This window comes from Mustela nigripes, chromosome 3 (assembly GCF_022355385.1).
Source record: "Mustela nigripes isolate SB6536 chromosome 3, MUSNIG.SB6536, whole genome shotgun sequence".
NCBI classification, from domain to species: Eukaryota; Metazoa; Chordata; class Mammalia; order Carnivora; family Mustelidae; genus Mustela; species Mustela nigripes.
Genome location: NC_081559.1, coordinates 88,548,883 through 88,562,387, shown reverse-complemented (window position 1 = coordinate 88,562,387; position 13,505 = coordinate 88,548,883). Strand labels below are relative to the sequence as shown.

General features: G+C 34.7%; 1 protein-coding gene across 1 annotated transcript in view; it reads right to left on the bottom strand.

Moving 5' to 3' along the window:
• The window catches only part of LRP1B (LDL receptor related protein 1B), a 2,002,169-nt gene that overhangs the window by 1,079,113 nt on the left and 909,551 nt on the right, over nucleotides 1-13,505 (bottom strand). Inside the window, exon 5 of the mRNA XM_059394361.1 lies at nucleotides 12,817-12,945. Coding sequence (XP_059250344.1) covers nucleotides 12,817-12,945 — 129 coding nt within the window. The remainder of the gene's footprint in view (nucleotides 1-12,816; nucleotides 12,946-13,505) is intronic.

Sequence of the window (13,505 nt, the reverse complement as noted above, 5' to 3'; positions counted from 1 at the left end):
GGTATGTGCTTTGGTGAGTGCTGTGAAGTGTGTAAACCTGGTGATTCACAGACCTGTACCCTTGGGGATAAAAATATATGTTTATAAAAAATAAAAAAATTTAAAAAAAAAGCATAGATATAAGGACTAGAATATGTGACCTCACTTTTCAGTTTCCTGGAGGGTAGAGCATGCATGAATGGTCAAAGTAATTCATAATGATAGTAACATGGTTAAACTCTTTTGAGTATATCTTAGGAGCCAGACACTATAATACATGATTTACATTTATTAGTTTATTACAACATATCTATTAATCAGGTGCTATCATTACCTACATTTTATGCGTAAGAAAATGAAGTTAATTAAAGTTAAGTAACTTGCTTAAGATCAGATAGCCACCAAATAAAAAGAACTGGATTCAAACTCTGAGGTTGCAGTAGCTGAGAAATTATGTTTAGGAAAGACTGCATATATAAGTCATTGAATGTCAAGATGATAAACTTATTTTTAATTTGGGGTGCACTGGGAAACTACATAAATTTTAGAAAGAAAGTATATTGTGATCAAAACTGTGCTTTAAGATCAAGCTGGAAATTACACTTAGAAAACTATATGGGTGGACACATTTCCCATTAAATTTTTAAATTGTTTTCAATTTTACTTTTTTTTAAATCTTTTTATGTAAATTTTTTTTTCAGTGTTCCAAAATTAATTGTTTATGCACCACACCCAGAGCTCCATGCAATATGTGCCCTCCCTAATACCCAACCCCCTCCCTCCAAAACCCTCAGTTTGTTTCTCAGAGTCCATAGTCTCTCATGGTTTCTCTCTGCCTCCGAATTCCCACAACTCACTTTTACTTTTAAAGAAGTATGGTATAATTCTGGGGTGCCTGGGTGGCTCAGTGGGTTAAGAATCCATCTTTCACCAACTTGCATTCCCACCAACAGTGTAAGAGGGTTCCCCTTTCTCCATGTTCTTTCCAACACACGTTGTTTCCTGTCTTGTTAATATTGGCCATTCTAAATGGTGTAAGGTGGTATCTCAGTGTAGTTTTGATTTGAATCTCCCTGACAACTAGTGATAATAAACATTTTTTCATGCAGACAAATGGATAAGGAAGATGTGGTCCATATACACTATGGAGTATTACGTCTCCATCAGAAAGGATGAATACCCAACTTTTGTATCAACATGGATGGGACTGGAAGAGATTATGTTGAGTGAAATAAGTCAAGCAGAGAGAGTCAATTATCATATGATTTCATTTATTTGTGGAGCTTAAGAAATAACATGGAGAGATGGAGAGGAGAATGGAGTTGAGGTAAATTGGAGGGGGAGATGAACTATGAGAGACTATAGACTCTGAAAAACAATCTGAGGGTTTTGGAGGGGCAAGGGGTGGGAGGTCGGGGGAGCCAGGTGGTGGGTATTATGGAGGGCACGTATTGTATGGAGCACTGGGTTTGGTGCATAAACAATGAATTCTGTTACACTAAAAAGAAATTTTAAAAATCTAAAAATTAAATTAAAAAATAAATTAATTAAATATTATTAATTATTATTAATAAATAAATTATTAATAAAGAAATAAATTTAAAAAGTGTTATATAGTATAATTCATATCAGACAGGAAGGTAATAAATATGCAAAGTTACCACATTCTGGAGTGAGGTTGGAAAGGAGTTAGGGGAAAGAAAAAGGTATCTTTGTTCCTGTTTAGACTGATGAAGTGCATAAAGAATGGCTATGTATGCCAACAGTCCTATTGGAAGCAGACACTATGAGGAGAAATTTAAGTCCCAGAGAATCACCAGAACATACTACATCCTCTATTGTGTAAAGAGACCTTGTTATTAATCTTGTTTTTAATTACAAAGAAGACAATCCAAACTTTTTAAGAAAAACTTGTGTACAATTGAGATACCATCTTACACCAGTTAAAATGGCAAAAATTTGCAAGACAAGAAACAAAAAATGTTGGGGAGGTTGTGGAAAAAGAGGAACCCTCTTACACTGTTAGTAGGAATGCAAGATGGTGCAGCCACTTTGGAAAAGAGTGTGGAGGATCCTCAAAATATTAAAAGTAGAGCTACCCTATGACCTAGCAATTGTACTGCTGGGTATTGACTCCAAAGATACAGATGTAGTGAAAAGAAGGGCCATCTGTACCCCAGTGTTCATAGCAGCAATGTCCACAGTAGCTGAACTGTGGAAAGAGCCAAGATGCCCTTCAGCAGACAACTGGAAAGAAGATGTTGTCCATATACACAATGTAATATTACTCAGACATCAGAAAGGATGAATACCCAACTTCTGCATCAACGTGGATGGGACTGGAGGAGATTAGGCTAAGTGAAATAAGTCAAGCAGAGAAAGTCAATTATCATATGGTTTCACTTATTTATGGAACGTAAGGAATCACATGGAGGACATTAGGAGAAGGAAGGGAAAAATGAAGAGGGATAAATAGAGTAGGAGACAAACCATTAGAGACTATGAACTCTGGGAAACAAATGAAGGGTTTTAGAAAGGAGGGAATTGGGAGGATGGATGAGCCTGGTGGTTGGTATCAAGGAGGGCATGGATTGCATGGAGCACTGGGATCATGGAACATGCATCAGAAACTAATAATGTACTGTATGGTGACTAACATAACACAATAAAAAAGAAAAACTTGTGGACATAGGCTTTGGATATTGGCACTATTGATACAGAGATGCTATTTTAATTTCTCAGAAAATAGGTAATGAGAATCTAAAATAGGGGGTGTTGAGTTCTTAAGTAGAGATGGATTCATGTAATGAATTACATGTTCTAAATTATATAGACAATAAGGGACATGGAGTTCAGAATTATGCAGAAATTTTAGAGGGGAGTGATGGGGAGAATACTGGTATTATTAAAAGAAACAGGAAAGAAAGTAGAGTTGGCTTTAAGAGATGATGAGGAATTTAGTGTTGGCATATTATTAGTATAGTATTGTGTTTTGTAATCTTGTCTTTGGCATCATAAAAACTCATCAGGTAAACTAGTTATCCACCTGCATTAGCCACAGACTTCTTAACGGTTTGAACTTTTTTGTTATTTACACCTTATTAATGAAATGCAAGTACCTTCTTTTAGAGTATATTTCAATTTGAAATGTTATGATTAAAAAGTGATGAGATATGCTGTTTCTGAGGGAAAAGGACCATTTTACAGAAACAATTTAAGTCAGTAATATCATGTCATGCACACACACAAAAAAGCTTTTCATTTTGCAAATGAACAGCTTTCATAGTTTCTTTGTTTTTAAAGAGCTGGTCTACCAGAACAAGGACATAATCTCCCCTATTATCTGGAAAACCTTACCTGGCACATGTTCATCATTCAATAAATGAATGACCCATGGAGGGATGCTTGGATATGACTCTCCAGTGTTTCTAAAGGTATTTTACTGAATTTTCAAATTTAAGAATGATACTGTATTCAAAGTTCAGTAAGTAAAATGAAATAAATAATGCATTGTGATTTTTAATCAGCAAAATGAAAGAGATTTAACTGATTACTAAAGGGTTATGTTAGTAAATTTCAAACTCTCAGAGGATAATTCATTCAAATTTTAGGTTATTGGAGAATATTAGAAGTAGCAGATGGTCTAGGGGTACCAATTAAGATTGGTTACTGAGAGGTGGCCCCTTTTAATCTCTTCATCATCTTCCTAATTATAGGACAATAACTATCTTAGCTATAGAAATACTGTTTCCCCAAATTCAGATATGTCCATCGAAGTTCAAAATTGCTAATAATTGAGTTCAAATTGTAATAGATGTTGGATCATTTAAAAATTGCCTTTAAATAACTCCTATTCATAAATAGTCCCTTTTTGAAAGGATGGGTGTGTTAAAAACAAAAAAAAACACATTTAATTTTTCCCTGAGAGAGAAAGTACAGTCTTAGTATTTGTTCATTTTATTTATTCATTTAACAAATATATATATATATATATATTTTTTTTTAACATGGCTAGTTTCTGTCAGGCACTGCTCTAGATGTTAGCAATATAGTGGGTAACAAAGCTAGAGAATCTCTGTTTTTATAGAGCTTACATTTTATTGAAGGAAGCAGACAATAAGCAAACAAATACTATTTAATATTGTTTGGCAGTGATAGATTCTATGAAGAAAGATAAAGCATGCAGATAAAGATGCAGGCTTGCTCCTTAAAGAGAGTAGTCTAATTTAGAATACACCTAAAAGTTTGAATCAAGGATTTGAGAGAAAGAATGGAGCAAGGATGACTCCAATGTTTTGGCTTGAACAACTGGGTGAATGGGTAGAGGGTGAAGTACACCACTGTCAGGAGAGGGGATCAAAATTCTGGGACACAAAAAGTTTGATATTTCTATTTAATTTCTAAACGAGATATTGATTTGGACTTCGATATCCAAGCGAGTTTGATGTTCAACAATGAAGTCAGGGCTGTGACTAAAACTCTCAAGTCTCAGTCTCTAGATATCTTAGCAAATCATGGAAGAGAATGTGTTTTTAAAGTCACAATACAAGATGAGAGTACTTATGAAATCACCAAAGGAAGAGATTTTTCAAACAACTAAACACTGGATCATTCCAAAAATAATGAGGATAATGCAGCAAAATAAACTGAGAAAAAATTTCCCAGTAAGCTAAAAGGAAGACTCTAAAATGCACTACTTTATGAAGGGACATATTCAAAAAGGAGACAAGGACCAGTTGTGTGCTAAGGATTGATGACTGAATGCCTAGGCAACTGGAGATCACTTGTAACCCTGACAGTAGAGGTATAAGTGAGTCATAAGAATGTAAAACGATTTAAGTGGGTTTAAGACAGAAGGGGAGGAAGTAGAGAAAGAAAAAAATCCTTCCTGTGAGTTATTCTATAAAGGGAAAAGAAAAATGGAGTAGCTGAAGAGCAATATAGGTTTCAAGAAAGTTGTTTTATACCATCTTTACAATAAGCTTGTATACTCAAGAGAATGATCCAGGGGAGTCAAAATACTGATGATTTGAGGAACAGAGAAGACCACTGTATGAGTCTAATTCTTGAATAGGCAAGAGTAGATGGGATTGATGCCTAATGGCAGGGATTGGCCTTAGATAGGAGCACAGTGTATACTTCCATTCAAAGAAGAAGAAGGCAGGGTGATTAGTTCTAGATACAGATTGGTAGATTTAATAAAGTTCAGGGAGAGAAAGTTCTCTTTTGATTACTTCTGTTTTCTTGAGTAAATATGAAACAAAATCATCATGTTAGAATAAGGAGAAAGAGAGGTAGGTATGTGAAAATTCATTATCTAGAGGTGGAAAAGGAAAAGGTCCTTTAATGTATTTCACTGTTTTCTGACAAGACTCCAATTTTCTACTTTGCATTTAAAAAGACAGATTAGTTCTAAGTATTCAATAGTGATTATATACCAAACTTCTAGCTACTTTACTAGATATATCATTTGCAATTTGATGGTATGTTGTTCTAAACTTCTCAAGACTATTAAGATATAACTTATCTACGATTTTGGCAAGTTTTACCTGTCATAGAAAGCACAGATGGAGGCTTTGTGAGTCCTCGTGCTAAGAAGAAAGTCTCACATACATTTAAAAATACAATCAACACAATGGATTTTCTTTTCTCAGGACTAAAATGACTCTAATCATCTTGAAACAGGAGAATACACAGAGTATCAGTAATCAAAGTCAAGGGAAGCATGGACTCTACTGGGAGGAGTGCCCGAGAGGTATTCTCTAACTGTGGATATTTCTCTGTTGGTTGCTATTGATACAGAGGATGCCTTGAAGGCACTCTGAAAAAAACAAAAACGGAAACACAACAAAACAAATAAAACTTTTTGTCTTATTAGAAAGGGGAAAATATTCTCTTTTTTCCCTTTTTTTTTCCCTGAATATTTTAATTGCTATATACTTCTACTTTCCGCAAAGTAATAGAGAAGTTTTGTACATAGATAGACATAGATATAGAGATATAAATAGATGTAGATGTATAGATATAGGTATATATATAGATATAGATATATATCTACATCTATCTGTATATATATATCTACATCTATCTGTATAGATATATCTACATCTATCTATACAGATAGATGTAGATATATATCTAAATCTAAATCTATAGATATCTATATATATATGTATCCTCGCCTCATCTTAAAATTAAGCAACTTCTAATTCTATGAATTTAAATGTGCTCATTTGTTTTTAATTTTCACTATATGTCTAATTTTAAGACAAAAAAGGAACTGGAGAGCATGTATGATCTATCACATATTCTAAATTGAGAATTTAACTAATAGATCTGTAGCCTTTCCACAAAAAATTACATAATATGATAGAAATTTATACCTATATGTTGTCCATTTGTAAAAATAAAGTTTATCATTTGTCAAATCTAGAGCCTATAAATGTGGCCATGAGATTCTTTATACCCATACAAAGAAGTCCTTAGCTAGATTGCATTTATGATGTTAAGTAGTAAAGCAAATGGAAGAACATGCATTTTTTTCTGTGTCTGATATTTTCTTACACTCTCAATAAATCAAAGGCGTCATGACACATAAGACACCATAGTTACATTCTCTGTTTAAGATGTGAAGAAAGGTGCTAGACTGTGAAAGTAATGTCCTCTAGCAAAAACAAAACAAAACAAAAAACAGAAAAACACACATAGAATATTCATGAGTACTTTCATACCTTAACGTGGCATACTCATTAATAGTGTTTGGATGGAAAAAATAAAAGTGTGATATTTAATTTTGGTAATGGAAATTCTATCAGAAACCATTGCCCTGTTCTGTCACGGAATGTGATTTCCATCTAAGTAAAGAGCCAGAAAAGATGTAGGGTATGAATAGTGCAGAAAATAGAGAAATAAGTTCAATGGCCAGGCTCGGTTTTCAAATGCAACCTGGGAAGCTCTAGTATTTCTCTAGGACAGAGATTTTAAGCAATACTGCCTGACTGCAGGCAAAGTATCTTGTTCTGCAACTGTATTTCCATAGTAAGAACACTAGAATTAGATGTTTACCTGAGGAGGGCCTTGGGGAAGAGGGCACAGTTGTGGAGATTATGCGCGTCTTCCCAAACCACTCCAGTATCTATACTACGGCAAAGGTAGCATGAACCTTGAATAACAGGATAAAACTAGTAAAATATCTCAGTTTATTTGTTTGTTTGTTTGTTTGTTTGTTTTTTAACATAATTTTTTATTTTTTATAAACATATATTTTTATCCCCAGGGATACAGGTCTGTGAATCACCAGGTTTACACACTTCACAGCACTCTCTTCCAGCCTCCTGGCATTCCTTTCATTAATTCTCAAAATCCTAGTCCCCTATTCTGCTTTCTGAATGTTCACAAAATTCCTTACAGCATCTAAAACAAAACAAAACAAAACAAACAAAAAAATAAAAACCACCACCAACAAAAAAACCACTTACCAACCACATACTCTGTTCTAGGCACTGAGCTACTTCTCTGCCATCTACTGTTTACCACAGTGTCTATCATTCCCTCTGTGCATACATGAAGGCACAAGGAACAACAAATCTGGGTTACTAAGGTTATGGTCCACTAGGCTCACTCCTATCTCACAGTCTCATATACTATCATGTCATCAAATACCATTCTCAGTTGTGTCTCAATAAAATGACGAATTGTACAAGAACTAGACCCTTGGACTACCTAAAAATAGTAAAAACTATGAATAGTGAGTCTTTGTATGTGAAGACATAATCACCTATCATTCTGCTGGGAGCCATTCTTAGCCAGATGGTATACTGAAAGAGATTTGATCCACTAGTCTCATAAATTATTAAGGTTACTAAGATTTAATATGTCACCCTTCCTAAGAATACTTACATTTTAATATGGAGTGCTTTCTTTAAAAAAAAAAAAAATCAGGCAGGCAATTATATTGTAACTACTGAATTCCAAGCATTTCAAGTGGCTGCACAGACTATGATATAAACAAAGAACACCTCCCTCTCTAGACAGGCACCTGCCTATTCTCCCTATAAGCAGAACTCCCCTGGCAGAAAACCATGAATGTTTCCTCTACCTTCTAAAAGGAAATTTTAAAAAATACATTAGATAATAATAGAGTTGGAGGTTAGGTGTAGGAGCCATAGGACATTATATTTTGCTTTCTTTCTCTCTTTCTTTTTATGAATACCAGCAAAGAAAGCAGTGAGTGGTATGAACACATTCTTTAGCATCATCTAGGATTTGTTTCCATGGATTATATGGGGATTATGATTTGTATTTCTTATTTGTATTTCTATTGCCTAAATGGTCTCCCCATCGTTCCAATCAGTGAATAGCACAGTATAAACTGTAATAGAATCCTGAAGTTATTTAATGGGCTCTCTTCTCTCACTACTCTAGTTGCTACATGGCAAAGAGGTATACACTTTCTCTCTCATGGTGCCACTTACTGCAGGGCCTCTACACTGATGAGCATATAATTATTTAGTGCTCTTTGTTCCGGACTGCTTTAGTGCAGTCAGTAGAGTCCTATTGGTCCTGCAGACTTTTAAACTGGGTTAAATGCCTGCCTTCAGCGAGTGGTTAGGAGACTGAAAAGTACAGTCCAATGAGCCTGAATTGATCAGGAGTAAAACTGGCAACAGTTCATAAGTTAGACAGCCTCGGCCATTACTTTCATTTTTACAGGTTCTACAAGTGTCCACTTTTAGCCCTTGTTGCCTACATTTAATGCATATTTCTAATCAAAATTGGTCTAAATCAGTTAAAAGAAGCTAAATTAAATTTTTAAAAAATGAAAAAAAAAAACCCTTCCCATTTTCAGCTTTGACAACTCTCTAGAACTCTAATCTCAAAAAACAAACAAAAAAAAACAAAATTAAAATCATATGGGAAGTAGGAAGTTTTACTATATATATATACATATATATGTATATATAGTATATATATGTATATATATATTTTTTTTAATGATTATTTTTATTTATTTATTTTTAAGATTTTATTTATCTATTTGACATAGAGAGAGGGAACACAGGCAGGGAGAGTGGAAGAGGGAGAAGCTTAGCAGGGAGCCTGATGTGGGACTCAATACCAGGACCACAAGATCATGACCTGAGCATAACACAGTCACTTCACCAACTGAGTCACCCAGGAACCCCTTAATGATTATTTTTAAATAATCAAATGAGAAATCCTAATGTTTAGTTCAAAAACTACGAGCTTTTAATGTGAGTCGCATCCCAGTTATGAACACTCCATTATGACATTCATATTCCAGTATGTCTCCTCTTACACAGAACTATCAAGTACTTAAAATTATCTTTAAATGTACATTTAAAATTCTCTTCCATTTGGAAATTATTTATTTTGATAGCAAATGGATAGTTGGACTAAATTACCTTTGAGTTCCTCCCAGCCCTGAATGATTGACTCTACATTGCAGTAGTCAAGTCAATCTTACAGAGGGTAGAAAAGAAAAGAATTTGTCTGCATTGCATTAATTAGCAGCAATGAAAAGGCCTCCTGCCTAACATTGATTACTTCCCCCATCTGCCACAGGGTCTAAAATCCCCTCCCCCTCACTAGAATTATTTCCTGAAGGTACTCTTAAGGCTTATGAATTTTACCTGGATTTAGATATTATGTTACAAAGGAGGGATAATCGATTAATTTAGATTAATTTACCTAATTACTATTAATTGTTACATTGGAAATAAGACCCCTGAAGTAAGTTCTGGGGTGAACAGTTGGAGAGTGACCACGATGTTCTTCCATGCTGAAATTTATAAGCAGATTCTTAGACAATTGACTCTGCCTCTCTCTGCCTTCACATAAAAGGCAAATCTCCTAAGATCCTTTTTATTGTCCCCTCTATCATCTAGTAAGACCTTTACAGAATCCTCCTATTGAGTCTAGTACTAGCTTCCCACCATATCCTTTGGGCTTGATATTTCTTTCTTTCATTCTTCTTCTTTTTTTTTTTTTTTTTACTTCTAAAGCCTATAGATATTTTACACACATCCAGGGTTCTGGGCCAGCTTGTTCTAATATCCCATAGTTTCCCATGCTCCCAACTTCTGAGACACCTGGAACTCTGGCTTTCCTGGGAGATAAAGGTAGGTTCCAGAGCCCATTAGGATAGGATTGGAGAGGAAGAAAAAAGTGGACCCAATCTAAGCAGCCAGGTAAAGGAAAAGGAGAATGGCAAAGATTTGAGACAAATGGAGTTTAATTTAAAACATTTTCCTAGCACCTCAGTTATGGCAGCACTATAATATGATAAAATCACCACAAAATTGTAAGGTTGATGCATTATATAAAATTGTATATACCTGAAGCCAAAATATCCTATGGTTCATTTGTTATCAATTTGAGACAGCTAAAAGAAAACTGATAGTTTTCCTTGTGAATTTGTACGAATACATTGGTTCAACTATCCAATGTGACCTTTAGAACTAGTCAGTATATGTTCTAGAATTGTGCCATTTACTGCCTTACCAGTAACTCATTTTTTTCTAAAACTACAAAAACCAGGAACATTCCCATAAAAACTGTATTTTTTAAACTCTATAGACCAATACTGTCATCAAGCCAGCTACCAAGAGGTGGAGGTTTTTATATGTCCTATTATCAATTCTGGAGTCATCAAATCTCCTTGAGTCAGCATTACATTAGCAGGTAGCATCCCTCCCTGGTTACATTCTGTTATTGGCAGATACCTTCTCCACGTAGAAAGAGAGGAAATGCCTCTGTGTAAGGTTTATCACATTACACCCTCCCTGTATAGCCACAGTGATATTGTGTGGATCAATAGAAACAGCAAAGAACAAGCCTTCTACATCTTCAGCCCATCAATACTTTAAATCAGAACTCTTAGTGGTAGACAAAAAGAACATACGATTGACTTAATTTTTCTCAGGGATTGCCTCCGAAACATAAGTAGGGCTTCACAAACCAAGTCAGTAATTCAAAGAAATAAACTAAGAAGTAGGAGAGTTTTTTCTAATTTGGTATAAAATATGTTTAGTTAATAACTGAACACACTCAGGGAAATTGTTGAAAGTACAGCATGAGGTTATGTTGTAAAGAAATAGCTGTGGCAGCTTGCTGAGCAAATCCAATGGTTTGTTCAATCTGGTTTCAAAAAAGAGAATCCCGTCTCATGCCTACTTTTCCACTCACTAATAAAAGGGTGTGGGGGACATTCAATTAATTTATCAAAATAGCATAATTTTAAAATCCATAAAATGAAACCAGATTTCAGAAAAGTTGAAAGAAGCTAGATGGAACAGCATGTAAATATCTCCTTGTATTATTCTTTTTTTTTTTTAAAGATTTTATTTATTTATTTGACAGAGAGAGATCACAAGTAGGCAGAGAGGCAGGCAGAGAGAGAGAGAGGAGGAAGCAGGCTCCCTGCTGAGCAGAGAGCCCGATGTGGGACTCGATCCCAGGACCCTGAGATCATGACCTGAGCCGAAGGCAGCGGCTTAACCCACTGAGCCACCCAGGCACCCTCCTTGTATTATTCTTAATTCAGCCCACAAAACAATAGATTTATCCTTTTATTACTAGCACATCTCAAGGCTATTTCATTACCAAATCATCAATATTCATTGAGTGTTTACTGTAGGCTGAATGCTGTGTAGAAACTATAGGCTTTATTTGCAGGGACAAAGCAAAAGGAAGACAGTGTTAAAACATAAAAAATAAAAAATTTAAAAAAAAAAAACATGAAATTCAAACACTTAAAAGAGCAACGTTCATTTTAGTAATTTTAACCAGAAAGAGAAGTTTATTCCTTTTTTTTCTTTTCTTTCCTTGTTCCCTTCTTTCTCTTCTCCCTTCCTTGCTTCCACAAATATTCATCAAGTACCTATGTGTTCCAGGCTATGATCAGATATCAGTAAACAACAATAAACAAAACTGACAAGTTCCATACTCTCATAACACTCTCGTTATTCTGGAGAAATCAGATGATAAACAAATACATAATGAGTTCATTTCAAAAGGTAGGGATATAAAGAAAATAAAAGTGAAAAATCATATAGTGATTGAGTAGGAATGCATAAATAAATAAAATTGGGAAATAAGATAGCAATGGAGAGGGTATCCACCGTTAAGCAGAATGGTCAGCGAAGGTCACTCTGAATGTTGCCATTTTAGCTAAGACTTGAATGATAAGAATGTGAATATCACAGGGAAAAGCACTGCAGGCAAATAAAACAGGAAGTGGAACAGGAAGCAAGAGCAATGCGGTAGAAGAAGGACAAGGAAACCAGTATGGCAGATGAGTGATGAACAGAGAGTAGCAATAAGTGAGATGGATAAGGTAAATGATACCCCAGCATTAGATCCTTACATGCATTGTGAGAAGTTTGGATTTTATTCTCAAGATAAGTAAATTTAATTGGGCGATTTTAAGCATGAGAATGACATGATTTGGCTTACATTTTAGGAGATCACTTTATTATGCTGAGTATGAATTTTGGTGGGAAAGCAGGAGCTCAAAGAAAGCAGTTAGGAATCTATTGCCTAGTGTGGGAGAGAGATGGCTAACTCAGATCCATTAATCCATTTCTTTGGAACGGGTTTTTCAGAACTAGAAACTTCCTGTAATGGAAGGAGTTTTGTGATGATCAGTGACAACTGAAATAACTGCTCTGGATTTTTAGGTATACATCAGTGAATTAAAATGAAGGAAAAATCTATTTCTTCCAAGTCCATAGCACTGTATTACATTTCTAGTGAAAAGGAACTGCAAAAGGGAAACAAGAAATTCTACAAGGACAAAAAAAAATTATAACTTACCATTTTTGGCTTTGCAAGATCTGTTGTCTGGCTGCATTATGTAGCCCTCCACACAACTGCAGGCATAGGAACCATATGTATTTATGCAGGTCTGGCTGCATGCGCCATAAATAGCACATTCATCTTGATCTACAAGGAAAATAGGCATCATTTCTAAGCAGATTTATTGTTGGTAATTTTTTCCCCTAGAAGAAAACTTTTTTTTTCTTCAAATTTTGGAAGTAGATAATTATTTTGGAAAGGGAGAACCAAATGCACTAACTGAAAGTCAAAATTCAAAGTTGCTTTAATAGTGACAGACATAAAACATCAAACTTAGTATCTAATTTTTAATTTTAAAAGATAATATTAAGGCTAGAAATCCTTGGATATTTTTGCAAAGATGTGAAATGGACTTTAAAGAATAAAAAGTTTATGTCTTTTTCACTATTTTAACAAAGAATTAGTTTGGTAACATGGTTTTTAATGAACAGATTAAGAGTTCTGAGCTCAGCTACACAAATCACCTTCACTGGATCAAAAACAGGAAACTATTAAGTATTCATTGAAAAGAAAACTTTCATCTTAAATTTTATTAATATCTATGGTCCTATTTCTATTCCCTACCATCCTCCCTTTCCTGCCTCCTGCATCTTGTTCAAGTCTCTCTAAACAGCAAGTGCTTAAGGATTCTTAACCAACTAGGCATA